The sequence below is a fragment of the Salvelinus sp. IW2-2015 genome, linkage group LG4q.1:29 (assembly GCF_002910315.2).
Source record: "Salvelinus sp. IW2-2015 linkage group LG4q.1:29, ASM291031v2, whole genome shotgun sequence".
NCBI lineage: Eukaryota > Metazoa > Chordata > Actinopteri > Salmoniformes > Salmonidae > Salvelinus > Salvelinus sp. IW2-2015.
The window spans coordinates 75,806,996-75,822,173 of NC_036842.1; the positions used below are offsets into that span (position 1 = coordinate 75,806,996).

Sequence of the window (15,178 nt, forward strand, 5' to 3'; positions counted from 1 at the left end):
ATCTCAAGGCCATCAGACTGTTAAATAGCCAACACTAGCCGGCTACCATCCGGTTACTTAACCCTGCACCTTAGAGGCAGCTTCCCTATACACATAGACATGGAATCACTGGCCACTTTAATAATGCAACACTAGTCATTTTAATAATGTTTACATACTGCGTTACTCATCTCATATGTATATACTGTATTCAATTCTACTGTATTTTAGTCAATGCCACTCCGACATTGCTCGTCCTAATATTTATATATTTTTCAATTCCATTCTTTTACTTTTAGATGTGTATTGTTGTGAATTGTTAGATACTACTGCACTGTTGGAGATAAGAGCTAATTAGCTAATTAGCTAAAATGCTACATTCGGCCACTGATTTTGGCCACAACCTTTTGGTTGCTAGACGTTACTGGTATCTGCCCACCCATCCACTCCGACCATTTGACTCTTTATTATTGATATTTATTATTGTACTGCAATGTTGAGGGAGCTAGCACACCTGCTGTAATCTGTGTACATGACAAATACAATTGTATTTTATTTTGACTAAAGATCCCATTACATATTTAAGAAGATAAATGGTGTTAACTCCAGTGTATTGTCAAAATTCCTAACCTGGCCCAATATACAGAAAAAAACATGACAGTGTTTAGCTTATTTTAGACTTCCCTAAGATATTGATGTTAATATTATCATTATTATTTTAGATCACCTACTTAAATTGGCTGCCCCTGGTGATGGCGCCGATGGGTCCCATCCCCACTATATATGAGGAGGACATCCTGTTCTCATAGAAAATAGTACCAGGTTCCTCCTGCAATAAACACAACTCTCATATACAGCTCATCTTTAAGAGGCAAAATCATCGTAGGTTTGACAAAGAGCTTTTGCCGCAATGCGGCAACATCTTTAAACCTGAATAAACAATCAATGGTATGATCAGTGTTGCAACTAATATGGATGATGTGATCCAATTCTTTGAAGGAGAGAGGAACTACTTCCCTGTACTTAGACTGAAGCCAAACACAGCTGATACGTACCGTCATGACAGTTCCACATTCAGTGACTTTGAATTGGTAGATGGCAAAAYCAGAAGTGATGCCGACAGGGGTGCAGTGGGCTCCGTTCCCCCCTAGCAGGCTGATAGAATCTAGCTCCAGGTTGGGCAGAGTAGCATCCCTGGCAACCACCACCACAAACTGGCCATCCCTGGTACACTGGATAGTCACTGGTTACAGAGCATAGGAAGAATATTAAGTTAATGATCAAAACCATTAAGCTCACCGAAAAGACTAAGAATTTCCATCACTATTTGCAACATTTCAGATGTGATATTATAATGCATCAAAATTGTGACTAACTTAACCATGTTAATGGCTCTTTAGTATCACATGCACTTATGTCAATATATAACAAGACTGCAGAACTGGAAGTGTACAAGCTTAACCTTTATTACAGCTTTGGTGCAATTTTCACAAGTATGTGGTACATTTTCAAAACTCTAACAACATTTTGAATTGATTGAATACAACAAACAAATTCAAAAATGCACTTGTTCACTGCACCAAATCACTCTTTCAATTTGGATACATATCTGGTTTTAAAAATGCAATATCCACTTTACTTTTGATATGGTTTTCTTGTAATTTGTTAACAATACAGTTAACTATCACTTAACCAAACTACTCAAACCTGATAACTACTCCACTAAAATTATGCAGTGCCAATTAAATGTATATAGTTTGATAACTGCTGAGCACTGTAAATGTGTATATTTTTTCCTAATAAATGTATACATTTATGTTGGAAGGTAAAACCAAATCATATACAGATGTAAAATCTTAATTTGAGCAAGTTTGCTACAACAGGAAAATAATTCTGCAGCAATAGGAAATGTGAACTATTATGTGGATTTTTATTCATGGACATTTCTTGTAGGGGTTGATACATTTCTCTTCAGGGCTAACCACGTCTGACATTTTAAAACCTCTTGACGCTAGGGGTCAGATTTTAGATCGTAGACGCTTGACGCTAGGGGTCAGACGCTAGGGGTCCAGATCGTAGAATATGCATATAATTTACAGATTAGGATAGAAAACACTCCAAAGTTTCCAAAACTGTCAAAATATTGTCTGTGAGTATAACAAAACTGATTCTGCAGGCGAAAGCCTGAGAAAATCTAACCCAGAAGTGATTTTTTTTTTTATATATGTGTTTCCTGGCCCGTCTTTCTTCCATTTAAAGGGGTATCAACCAGATTCCCTTTCCAATGGCTTCCTCAGGCTGTGACCAGGCTTTAGACATAGTTTCAGGCTTTTATTTTGAAAAATTAGCGAGATTTTTCAAAAGTAGTCAGGTGTCCTTTGATTAGTTCCTGTGCGCTAGAGGGGTAGCTCTCCATTTTCTTTCTCTCTTTTATTGAATAGGTCACGGTCCGGTTGAAATATTATCGATTATGTTTGTTAAAAACAACCTGAGGATTGATTATAAAAAACATTTGACATGTTTCTACGAKCATTAKGGATACTTTTTMSAATWTTCYTCGAAKGGAACGAGGCTMTYGTTTTCTSAACATAACGCGCAACCCAAATGGCGTTTTTTTGTTATAAAAGTAATATTTATCGAACAAAAATAACATTTATTGTGTAACTGGGAGTCTCGTGAGTGCAAACATCCGAAGATGATCAAAGGTAGGCGATTAATTGTATTGCTTTTCTGACTTTCGTGACCATGCTAATTTGGGGCTAACTGTTCTAGCATTGATTGATACACTCACAAAAGCTTGGATTTCTTTCGCTGTAAAGCATATTTTCAAAATCTGACACGATAGGTAGATTAACAACAGGCTAAGCTGTGTTTTGGTATATTTCACTTGTGATTGCATGATTATAAATATTTTTAGAAATATTTTGCGCCCTGCAATTCAGTGGTTGTTTAGGAAAATGATCCCGCTAAAGGGATCCGTAGCGCAGAGAAGTTTTAAAGAGGAAATTACAAACTTCAATAGCATTTTTAAATCTTGAATACACTACTAGTTTGCATTTACTGCAATGAAGGAAAATACCTGCAACAACAGAATGTTCAAATTAAGATTCTGTATGGAAGTGGCTGTAAAAATTATGTCATCATTCTCCATCAGCCAGTGTGCTTCAATAAGAGAAAGTGGAGAGAGTCACTTTATGTGCTACCATTTGGAATTATAGTGTCGGGTACATATATAACAATACATTCCACTCATCTGAATTTCATTGATACACTAAGCTGATGAATTGCAGTACGGTATCAGTTGACAAGTCATGTAGAAAAGGTGATCTAGTACAATGTTGCATGGGGCAAAAATGGCATACAACACCTTGCTATGTTTTTACCATAGCCAACTCTTTACAATACCCCTATTTCTTATGATTTGTCCTGTGTATGTTGGTCTTTCTATAAGTAAAGGGGCCAATGTGTGACACAAGGATCAATATTTCAGAATTGTTTGAAATACATTGAAATATGATTTTCTTACAGCTTCACATTTGTAGTTGCAGCAATAAGAGGCTAGATTGTCACACTGACACCATAACTCCTAGCAACAATAAAATATCTACATGTTATTCAAAATATCACATGAAATATGGACACTGCATGTTTCCTTGTCATGGCTAGTAGCGAGGTCTGTTTGTGCTTTAGTCAACTTCTCTATCATTTATAGCCATGCTAAACCTAAAAACACTGCATTTAAATATATATTTTTAATAGTTTATCTAATAATTTAATACAATAATATAATACAATGGGTTCTGTCAACAAAATCATTGACAATATTAATAACCAAGAATGAAATAATTATAAATCAGTAAACTCTTCAAGCAATGTCTGTCTATCCGTCTCTCTGTCTGTCTGTCTGCCTGAACACCAGACATCACATTCTTGCTTCCTCTGTCCCTGTTTCCTCCACTCCTTGCCTCTCCTTGAAAGTGCATTGGGGCCTGAGGGGAGGAACATTCCCTCCTCTCCCCCAATGTGCTTTGAGAGGGAGGTGAGGAATGGAGGAAACAAGGGGAGAATCTCAATTCCATTTCCTTCATTCCTCACATCCTCACCTTCTCAAAACCCATTGGATAAGAAGGTGAGAGGGACCTTCTCATCCAATGGGTTTTGTTAGAGGCATTGGTTTTTCCATTTATGGTTTGAGGTTGGATTTTAGCACGAATAGATCATGAGCATGTAGGGCACACCAATTGGTGTGACCTCTTTAACATGTGTTACACCTGTGCTGGTTGCCATTTTGTTAATGCTGGCACAGGTGCTTTTGAAGAGTGGTTGGCCCAGTGCTCCAGTTGTCTTGATAGATGCGGAGGGTAAACCCCTTTAGTTGGTGCTCCCTATTTTGATTTCTAGAAAAAAAACATTCCTTTGTCTGATTTCATTTTGCTCCACTTTTTTGGTTAGCATCCTGTCTTTAAGTTTGGTGTAAGTTTTTCTTTTGTTTGCCTCTTCTTAGGTACATTTAGTGGGCGCTCATGGTGGGTGTCTTTTAGGTTCCAGTTGTTGTTGCCAGTCAACTTTCAGTGGACACCCCCATGTCTTTCAGAACCCCTCCTAAAACCCCACCGGTTTAGTTATGGTTGTTGGTCAGCGACTCTTTGTTAGTTCCCCATACTGTTTGAGTGACACTATTTAGTTTTCTTGCTGGGTAACATAAAATGGGGGCTCGTCCGGGATATTGTTTCCCATGAGTATGGTAGTCGCTCTCGTCCCCTACTCTGAAGCTCTGCTGTGCCCAGATATTGGAGTGTTCAAAATACAATTTTGTGGTAGAGTTTGTCACTGACATCCACCTTGAGGGGTTATTAGATTGGTTGAATCATTTTGAAATTTGTATAAACACAGGCTAATAACATAAACAAATACATGGACTAAGTTGGAAGCATTTGTGGAAAACCTTACATGGGAGATGCTAGATAAATGTACAAAGGCGAATCTGCGTATCATTTCAAAGCATTATAACATCAAGGTGGCATCTGGCGATCCAAAAATAGAAGTCAAAGAGTTGATCCGTACTGTTTTGGTGGAGGAGGAAATCCTTCCAGAGAGTGAGGATGATGAAGTGTCCTACAGCTGGTAGAGTACACCCCATATATGTGCAACTGCGAGAGTTAGAACTAAAGGCAAAATGGGAACAACAGAAATTAGAGTTAGAGCATAGGGAAAGACAAGAACGTGAACATACCACCACAGTAGAACAAGAAGAACGTACACATGCCATTCGATTGAAAGAGATGGAGGTGGAAGCACAACAAAGGGAGATCTGGAAGTATTCCAAATCCAGTCAGGCCATCCTACACCCTTAGAGTTTGATCTTGGTTGGAACAGCCGGCTTGTAACGCCTTTCAACGGAAAAGAGGTGGATGTATATTTTACTCGGTTTGAGCAGATTGCCACACCTAAAATGGCCGGGAGATATTTGGTCACTGCTCCTCCAAAGTGTTCTTGTGGGAAAGGCTCAGAAAGTGTACTCCGTTTTATCTCTTGACCAGAGATCAGATTATGGACACCGTTAAAGCTGCTATCCTTCAGGTTTACGAGTTGGTCCCAGAGGCACACAGACAACAGTTCTTTAAATTACAAAAGACAGAATCACAAAGCCATGTTGAATTCGCAAGGCAACAAGCATGTATTTTTGATCAGTGGTGTGGTTCTCAAGAGGCCAATGACCATGAGGATTTAAAGACTCATACTTCTAGAGCAGTTCAAGAATTGCCTTCACGAAAAGGTTGCAGCCTACATTTATGAGCACAAAGATCTCACTCTTGAGAAAGCTGTAGTTCTTGCAGATGAGTTTGTTTTGACACATAAAGCTACCTTAACAAATAGTTATCCCCATGCAAAAAGCAATCCCAAGAAGTCACCTCCTACTGTGATGTTAGAGTATTTTTCTACAGTTCCCAAAGATAAATCCAGTTTTCTGCAGATCTTTTCATATCTGCCAGTTTGTGTCTGTGTCCCAATTTGAAACAGAAATTGTGGGAGCACTCCAGCACATTAAGTCTCTGGTTGCGATTGGTGTATCTCCTAAACAAGATTTTGGATCAGATGTGTATGAATCCTTTGTTTCAGATGGGGTTGTCTCTGCAGAGTGGCAATGCTTTTAAGCACCTGGTGAAGATACCAGTAGACAGTGGTATCCCAATCCTTCATTTTGGAGGGTGTTTTGCCTTTGTCTGACATATCAACAACTGGTTAGAGTGTTTGTACAAGGCGTGGAAATGGGTTGAATGGAAGTTCCTTTGTATAATGTGGAACTCGAGTCTGATCTTATTTCTGATTCCGGAGTGAGGCCTAGCCTAACGGTGAAGGGAGTCTCATTCATTTTGGGAAACAATTTGGCTGTAGGGAAGGTTGTGCCAAATCCTGTGGTTTGTAAGGAACCCTGAGTAGAGGAACCTGATGGGTTATGAGAAAAGTTGAGGAGGATGTCTTCAATCCCACCATGGTCGATCTGTCCAAGATGTTTATGGGTGATCCTGATTTCGCTAAACATCCTGAGTTGACCTATCCTTTGAAAACTCTAAAGGTGAGTTAGTTTGTAGGACCTCTGAAGGAAGAGAGGGTCCCTACAGTTGACACTTTGATGTCTAGGAAGCAGCTGATTGCGGAACAGAGTAAAGATGTTTCTTTAGGAGTTTGAGGAAGTTTGTGTGGGTTACTTTGACAGAGATGTTGTTCTAATGAGGCAATGGCATTCTTGTGCCACTTCGGGGCAAGACGATTGGACCAGTGTATCTCAAATTGTTGTTCCAGTTACGCTTTGATAATAGATACTGAGGTTGGCTCACAATGGTAGTATGGCAGGCCATCTTGTGGTCGACAAGACGTATGACTATCTTAGGTAACTTCTTCTGGCCTGGTCTGAAACAGGATGTTGTATTGTAAATCCTGTTATGTTTGGCAGTGGATGGGTAAATCGAACGACGTTGTACCGATTTGCACTTTTGCAGACTATTCCTGTTTTTGACAAACCTTTCAGCAGGGTTCTGGTGGACTGTGTTGGTCCTTTTCCCAAAGCCAAGAGTAGTAACCAGTTTCTGTTAACCATAATGTGTGCTGCCACTCGATTCCCTGAGGCTATTCCACTGAAGAAAATCATGGTTCCCAGTATTGTTAAGGCCCTGGTGAAATAATTTTCAACGTATGGACTTCCACAGGTAGTGCAGTTCGAATTTCATGTGAAACTGTCTCAAGGTGCTCTTGAGAGATTTCATCAGACTTTGAAGTCTATGTTGAAAGCCTACTGCTTTGAGTTTGGAAAAGACTGGGATGAAGTGGTCCCTCTTGTACTGTTTGCAGCATGGGAGGTTGTTCAGGAATCTCTTGGTTTTAGTCCAAATGAACTCATGTTTGGACATCATGTCGAAGGTCCCTTGAGTTTGCTGAGAGAGAGGTTGTTGCAGGGCGACACTTTAAAAACAAAAATAATCTGTTGGCGCACGTTACCGCTTTTCGATACAGYTTGCACCGCACCTGTGAGTTTGCCAGTGAGAATCTTGAGAGGGCACAAACGAAAATGAAAGGCCCGAAACTGCACTTTTGATGTGGGTGACCAAGTCCTGGTTTTGTTGCCCATTCTGGTGTCATTGCTGCAGGCTTCCTTTTCAGGCCCTTACCCCATAGTGAAAAAACATGGTGATCTGGATTACATCATTGCCACACTGGAGCGCAGGAAAATAAACAGGCTGTGTCATATCAACATGTTGAAACCATACTTCACCAACTACAATTGGTGGCGAAGTCAGTGGAAACCGTTAGTGATGTTTTGCCTGTGGCCACTGTTGTCACTGTTGACTATAGTCTTCCAAGGGTACGAGGAAAGCCCAATACACACTGTGCCGGTTGGTTGGACGGTTGAGTAACTCAGAGATTCTAGAAAACATTGATGACTTTTTGGCACACTTGTCTCCGGAGGAAAAACGTGACATTTTTGGCACACTTTTAGAATATCAGGGTTTATTCTCAGATGTTTCAACCCAGACAATGTACTAGAGCATGACATTGGGGACTCTCCCCCAATCTTACAAATTCTACTAAGCCAAATCACGAAAAGAAAGTAACTACGGATATTGCAAGAGTTTCACCTGGAAATCAAACACGTCCGTGGTAAGGACAACTTGGTTGTCTCAGGGGGGGTGCAGTCAATAAGTTTTGCATTTAGCCAGGTGTTGCCCTGCTCACAATTTATTTTGACTGTACATTTTGGAGATGAGTTTTGTTTGGTTGGACTCGATTCAAGGGGATGAGAGTTATAGAAGCATGAGTTTTTCAAAAACTTGTGAGTTTTAGGCAACTATATAAATAATTAAAAAAAGGGAACAAATAATAAAAAGATGGTAGAAAAAAATATTTATAAAAACAAAAGTTTATGTTTTGTCTTCTATTTAATTGTTGACAGCCAGTAGATGCCATGTTTACATTGGAGAAGGTGACACATTTAAGTTGATTATGTTGTGAGATGGAAGTTGTTTTCTGTTGGTGGTGAGCAAACTTAGGATATATAGGATATATTTGTTGTCTTAAGGTGCAAGGTGTTACAGGCTTTGGTTTTTCCATTTATGTTGAGGTTGGACTTCAGCACATATAGCTTGTTAGCACGTAGGACATACTGGTTGGCATCACCTCGTTAGACAATGTTGGGGTTCGTTTCCTTGTTCCTTGTCAATCATTGACTCATTGGTGAAATTAGCATTATGACAATATATTTAATTTAATCATTCAAAAATCTTTATTAATGAAATTGCAGACAGAAGTTGACAACAGGAACATAACGCATGTTTCCGAGTAAGTTCTGCAAAATATAAAAGGTRCCAAGTTATTTTATTAAACCCGAAGTCCAGCCCTTGTGATGTCACTGCATACGTCATTACCTTCTACTCWTCAGACCAAGCCKATGCATACACAGCTATATAAACTTGCAAGAGAGATACAATAGTTCCAGTGTTTTCTAAGGTCTAGGCAATAAATGTCCACTCCACAAGTTCATTTATTATGGAATGTCTGACTAGTCTCTTATCTCCTACACTCCCCTACAGAGTTCTGTCTCAGTCACACATTTCTCAGACCGTTTCTTCATAAGAGGCAGAGAGACTAGAAAACAACTATGGAACAATATTAAACCTCTATAATGAATATATATATTGTTAATCTGTAGTCTAGGACCCTATACATGTAAGGAGGGTGGGGTCTTATAAGCACTCCCCTTCTATTAATACAACATAAGCATAATCAATTATTATAATACATCAAACATTTAATACAGCCCATATCATGACCCTTAAGTGAACCCCTGACAACAGTATGTGTTACACCTGTGCTGGTTACCATCTCGTTAGTGGGAAGGTATTTCAGCTGTGCTGGCCCAGGTGCTATTTAAGAGTGGCTGGCCCAGTGCTCCTGTTACCTTGATTGATGTGGAGGGTTAACAGATTTATTTGGCGCTCCTTATTTTGAGTTCTAGGAAAACATCCCTTTGTCTGATTTCTCTCATTTAATTTTGCTCCCTGTCTTTAAGATTGGTGTGGGTTTTCTTTTGTTTAGTGGGAGCTCATGATGGGTATCTTTTAGTTTCCAGTTGTTGTTGCTAGTCAACTTTCAGTGAACACCCCCATGAGTGTCTTTCAGAATCCTTACTAAAACCCCATCGGTTTTGTTTTGGTTGTTGGTCAGCGACTCTGTTAGTCCTGTTTGAGCGACACTTTGGTTTTCTTGCTGGGGAATGTACGTTTTGAGAAGGAGATGAAAGGATGCAACAAATTAAGGAATGAAATTGAGATTCTCCCAAAGACAGAGGACGCAAGTATTTGACAGCTATTAACATTTTGACAGTGCCTGACTGACTGAGGTACCATGATACCCATGGCCTGTCCAGAAACAACCCCTACTGGCCAGAGTCTAGACACTTGTGGAGATCTAAAAGGGATTGATGGGTCGTGACATGAGTGCTCCACCTTACCCTCTGATATGCTTGGTGGAATTTTGGCACTATTGCTTACGCTGTCCAATTCTCTCAGATCTTCACAAGTGTCTAGAGGTAGGGCAAGGGGTTATTTCTAGGCACGACCCCACAACCCTTTGGGTGTGTGGTGGACCTACAGCTTGACGCTTGAGGTATTGGTTGAATATTTAATTCCATTGCTATACACAGATTTGCACAGGTGTAAGCTGGACACAACCACGGCACCCTATCAAGCTGATCAGACAGGTCTGGGTAGCTGGAAACCTGTTGTAAACAGTGAAAGGATATATTTACATGTCTTCATACCCATGCTTTATTCCAGCTAGTTAGATGTGCAACCCCTGATTATCTATAGCTAAGTCATATCTCTAGTCTAGCAATAGATACTGTTGTTTTGGATGTATAGCATAATTTAATAAGATTACCAATGGTTAGCTAGAATATACACTACATGACCAAAAGGATGTGGGCACCTGCTCATTGAACATCTCATTCCAAAATCATGGGCATTAATATGGAGTTGGTCCTATTACAGCCTCCACTCTTCTGGAAACGCTTTCCACTAGATGTTGGAACATTGCTGCGGGGACTTGCTTCCATTCAGGCACGAGCATTAGTGAGGTTGGGCACTGATGTTGGGCGATTAGGCCTGGCTCGCAGTAGCCATTCCAATTCATCTCAAAGGTGTTCAACGGGTTTGAGGGCAGGGCTCTGCGCCGGCCAATCAAGTTCTTACAGCGATCTCGCAAGCCATTTCTTTATGGACCTTTGTGCACTGGGGCATTGTCATGCTGAAACAGGAAAGGGACTTCCCCAAACTGTTGCCACAAAGTTGGAAGTACAGAATCGTCTAGAATGTCATTGTATGCTGTAGCGTTACGATTTCCCATCATTGGAACTAAGGGTCCTAGCACGATCTATGAAAAATAGCCCCAGACATTATTCCTCCTCCAAACTTTACAGTTGACACTGTATTGTGGCATGTAGCGTTCTCCTGGCATCCGCCAAACCCAGATTCTTCCATTGGACTGAAAGATGGTGAAGTGTAATTAATCACTCCAGAGAATGTGTTTCACCTGCTCCAGAGTCCAATGGTGGCGAGCTTTACACCACTTAAGCCGATGCTTGGCATTGTGCTTGGTGATCTTAGGCTTGTGAGTGGCTGCTCTGCCATAGAAATCCATTTTATTTAGCTCCCGACAAACAGTTATTGTGCTGATTTTCCTTCCAGAGGCAGTTTGGAACGCTGTAGTGAGTATTGCAACTGAGGACAGATGATTTTTACATGAATCTGCACTTGGCGGTCCCATTCTGTGAGCTTATGTGGCCTACCACTTTACGGCTGAGCCGTTGTTGCTCCTAGACGTTTCCACTTTAAAATCACAGCACTTACAATTTTTTATCAAATATATTTATAAAGCCCTTTTTACATCAGCAGATGTCAAAGTGCTATACAGAAACCCAGCCTAAAACCAAAAACAGCAAGCAATGCAGATGTAAAAGCATGGTGGATAGAAAAAACTCCCTAGAAAGGCCAGAACCTAGGAAGAAACCAGGCTCTGAGGGGTGGCCAGTCCTCTTCTGGCTGTGCCGGGTGGAGATTATAAGAGTACATGGCCATTTAAAGCCAGATTATTCTTCAAGATGATCACAGTGGTTGTAAAGGTTAAGCATGGTCAGTACCTCAGGAGTAAATGTCAGTTGACTTTTCATAGCCGAGCATTCTGCGGTCGAGACAGCAGGTGCGTTAGAGAGCAAGTCGAAAACAGCAGGTAGGGGACAAGGTAGCACATCTGGTGAACAGGTCAGGGTTCCCTAGCCGCAGGCAGAACAGTTGAAACTGGAGCAGCAGCACGACCAGGTGAACTGGGGACAGTCAGGAGTCATCATACCAGATAGTCCTGAGGCATCATCCTAGGGCTCAGGTCCTCCAGGAGGAGAGGGAGAGAGAGAGAGAATTAGAGGGAGCATACTTAAATTCACACAGGACACCACCAGGGGTGGGTTGGGGGACATTGTGGGAGACAGGGTTGGGGGACACTGGCCCCTGGACAGGGCCAACCAGGCAGGATATAACCCCACCCACTTTGCCAAAGCACAGCCCGCACACCACTAGAGGGATAGCAACAGAGGGATAGCAACAGACCATCAACTTACTATCCTGAGACAAGCTTGAGTATAGCCAAAGAAGATCTCCTCCAATGCACGAGCCCGAGGGGGCGCAAAACCGGACAGAAAGATCACGTCTGACCCAACCCACTCAAGTTGATGCACCCCTCCTAGAAACGACATGGAAGAGCACCAGTAAGCCAGTAACTCAGCCCTCATAATAGGGTCAGAGGCAGAGAATCCCAGTGGATAGGGGAGCCGGCCAGGCAGAGACAGCAAATGGCAGTTCGTTGCTTCAGTGCCTTGACGTTCACCTTCACACTCCTGGGCCAGACTACACTKAATCATAGGACCTACTGAAGAGAAGAGTCTTTAATAAAGACGTAAAGGTCGAGACCGAGTCTGTATCTCTCACATGGATAGGCAGACCATTCCATTAAAATGGAGCTCTATAGGAGAAACCCTGCCTCCAGCTGTTTGCTTAGAAATTCTAGGGACAATAAGGAGGCCTACGTCTTGTGACTGTAGCGTACGTGTAGTTATTTAAGGCAGGACCAAATCGGAGAGATGGGTAGGAGCAAGCCCATGCTTTGTAGGTTAGCAGTAAAACCTTGAAATCAGCCCTAGCTTTAACAGGAAGCCAAAGGCTAGCACTGGATTAATATGATCAAATGTTTTGGTTCTAGTCCAGATTCTAGCAGCAGTGTTTAGCACTAACTGAAGTTTTAGTGCTTTATCCAGGTAACCGGAGAGTGGAGCATTGCAGTAGTCTAATCTAGAAGTGACAAAAGCATTTCTGCACAATTTTGGGACAAAAAGTTTCACATTTTTGCAATGTTAGGAAGATGGAAAAAATCTTTCCTTGAAATATTCTTTGTTCGTCAAAAGAGATCAGGGTCCAGAATAAAACTACTCCAGAGTTTTATTTGAAATGACTGTCAACCAAGATTAATTTTCAGATCCAACAGCAGATCTTTGTTTCTTGAACTAGCATCAGTTTGTCAGAGTTTGAAAGTAAAAAATATGCAGACATCCACTTCCTTATGTCTGAAACACAGGCTTCCTGGGAAGGCAATTTTGGGGCTTCACCATGTTTCATCGAAATGTACACCTGTGTATTGTCTGCATAGCAGTGAAAGTTAACATTATATTTCTGAATGAAATCACCAAGAGGTAAAATATATAGTGAAAACAATAGTGGTCCTAAAACAGAACCTTGAGAAACACCGACATTTACAGTTGATTTGTCAGAAGACAAACCATCCACAGAGACAAACTGATGTCTTTCCGACAGATAAGATATAAACCAGGCCAGAACTTGTCCGTGTAGACCAATTTGGGTTTCCAATCTCTCCAAAAGAATGTGGTGATCGATGGTATCAAAACCAGCACTAAGGTTAAGGAGCACAAGTACAGATGCAGAGCGCAGTCTCAGTGCTATGATGGGGTTTAAAACCAGACTAAAGCATTTCCTATACATTATGTATTCAGGGAGGCAGTGAGTTGCTGCATACCAGCCTTTTCAAAATGAGAGGTATGGGAGAGTCGATATAGGCCGATAGTTTTTGCGTTTTCCAGGTCATGGTTTGGCTTTATTACTGCCACTTTTATCCGGTGGATAGGGAGCCATTTCTTATGTTCAACATATGAGGACCAAGCACAGGAAGTAGCTATTTCAGTAGTTTAGTTGGAATAGGGTCCAGTATGCAGCTTGACGGTTTAGAGGCCATGACGATTTTCATGAATGTGTCAATGTTTTTAGTTTTTAGGGGTGCGACTGTATCTAGGGTATTACGCAAGGTTAAATTAAGATCCTCAGTTAGGTGGTTAACCGATTTCTGTACTCCGACGTCCTTGGGTAGGTGGTGGGAGTCTGGAAGGGCACCTAGGAATCTTTGGGTTGTCTGAAAATGTATACAGTAGCACAGGTTTTGAATATCCTTGGTTGGGGTCTGAGCAGATTATGTTGTGATTGCAAATGTAATAAAATTGTTGTCCGATAGTCCAGGATGAGGAAAAACATTTAGATCCACAATATTTATTCCACGTGACAGAACTAGATCCAGGGTATGACTGTGGCAATGGATATGTCCAGAGACATGTTGGACAAAACCCATTGAGTCGATGATGGCTCCGAAAGCCTTGGAGTGGGTCTAGACTTTTCCATGTGAATATTAAAGCCAACAAAAATGTGACTATCTGCCATGACTACAAGGTCCAATAGGAATTCAAAGAACTCAGTGAGGAACGCTGTATACGGCCCAGGAGGCCTGAAAACAGTAGCTAGAAAAAGTTGAGTATGCTGCATAGATTTCATGACTAGAAGCTGAAAAGACAAACGCAGTAATTTGTTTGTAAATTGAAATTTGCTGTCATCAACACCTCCACCTTTGCGGGATGCACAGGGGATATGGTCACTAGTGTAACCAGGAGGAGAGCACTCCATTTAACACAGTAAATTCATCAGGCTTGAGCCATGTTTCAGTCAGGCCAATCACATCAATGGAGGTGGATGGAGGTCTTTATTCCAGTGAGATTGCTGAGGCGAACACTGCCATGTTTTGTTTTGCTCAACCTAGATCAAGGCACAGACAAGGTCATAGGGTCAGGGGCGTCAGGTAGCCTAGTGGTTAGAGCGTTGGGCCAGTAACCGAAAGGTTGCTGGATCGAATCCCCGAGCTGATAAGGTAAAGAAAATGTTGTTCTGCCCCTGATCAAGGCAGTTAACCCACTGTTCCCCAGTAGGCCATCATTGTAAGTAAGAATTTGTTCTTAAACACTTCTTATGGCTGCAGGGGCAGTATTGAGTAGCTTGGATGAAAGGTGCCCATTTCAAACGGCCTCGTACTCAATTCTTGCTCGTACAATATGCATATTATTATTACTATTGGATAGAAAACACTCTCAAGTTTCTAAAACCATTTGAATTATATCTGTGAGTAAAACAGAACTCATTTTGCAGCAAACTTCCTGTCAGAAAATGAAAAATCTGAAATCGAGGCTCTGTTCCAGGGCCTCCCTATTCATTTGCTTGAAATCTATTAGTATACATGCACTTCATACGCCTTCCACTAGATGTCA

The 15,178-nt window shown here is 41.2% G+C and overlaps 1 protein-coding gene across 1 annotated transcript in view; it reads right to left on the bottom strand.

Moving 5' to 3' along the window:
* LOC111961012 (zona pellucida sperm-binding protein 4-like) overlaps positions 1 to 15,178 on the bottom strand; it is a 65,688-nt gene that overhangs the window by 11,839 nt on the left and 38,671 nt on the right. The window contains exons 3-4 of the mRNA XM_023983149.2: positions 1,035 to 1,222; positions 711 to 808 (exon numbers count right to left, since the gene is read on the bottom strand). Coding sequence (XP_023838917.1) covers positions 711 to 808; positions 1,035 to 1,222 — 286 coding nt within the window. The remainder of the gene's footprint in view (positions 1 to 710; positions 809 to 1,034; positions 1,223 to 15,178) is intronic.